The sequence below is a fragment of the Cynoglossus semilaevis genome, chromosome 8 (genome assembly GCF_000523025.1).
Source record: "Cynoglossus semilaevis isolate Cse_v1.0 chromosome 8, Cse_v1.0, whole genome shotgun sequence".
In the NCBI taxonomy this organism is placed as follows: Eukaryota; Metazoa; Chordata; class Actinopteri; order Pleuronectiformes; family Cynoglossidae; genus Cynoglossus; species Cynoglossus semilaevis.
This window is the reverse complement of record NC_024314.1, coordinates 29,471,301-29,471,712: the sequence shown is the minus strand read 5'-3', so window position 1 is coordinate 29,471,712 and position 412 is coordinate 29,471,301. Positions and strand designations below refer to the sequence as shown.

Here is a 412-nt window from a genome sequence, read left to right as displayed (position 1 = left end):
TCAGTCAGTGGACCTCAGTCAGTCAGTGGACCTCAGTCAGTCAGTGGACCTCAGTCAGTCAGTGGACCTCAGTCAGTCAGTGGACCTCAGTCAGTCAGTAGATCTCAGTCAGTCAGTGAACGTCAGTGACTTCACTTCTCCTTCTGTTTCCTCTCACAGTTCACGGCTCCTCACTGTCTCTGGTCTCCAGCACCTCCTCACTTTACTCTGCGGTGAGTAAATCTGATCAGATCAGATCAGATTAGATTAGATTAGATTAGATCAAATTAGATTAGATTAGATCAGATCAGATCAGATTAGATTAGATCAGATTAGATCAGATCAAATTAGATTAGATTAGATCAGATCAGATCAGATTAGATTAGATTGGATTAGATCAGATCAGATTAGATCAGATTAGATCAGATTAGAT

At 41.3% G+C, this 412-nt stretch overlaps 1 protein-coding gene across 1 annotated transcript in view; it reads left to right on the top strand.

The window, feature by feature from the left end:
- Positions 1-412, top strand: part of nav3 (neuron navigator 3) — a 103,403-nt gene that overhangs the window by 88,926 nt on the left and 14,065 nt on the right. The window contains exon 21 of the mRNA XM_017034053.2: positions 160-212. Within this exon, the coding sequence (XP_016889542.1) occupies positions 160-212 (53 nt within the window). The remainder of the gene's footprint in view (positions 1-159; positions 213-412) is intronic.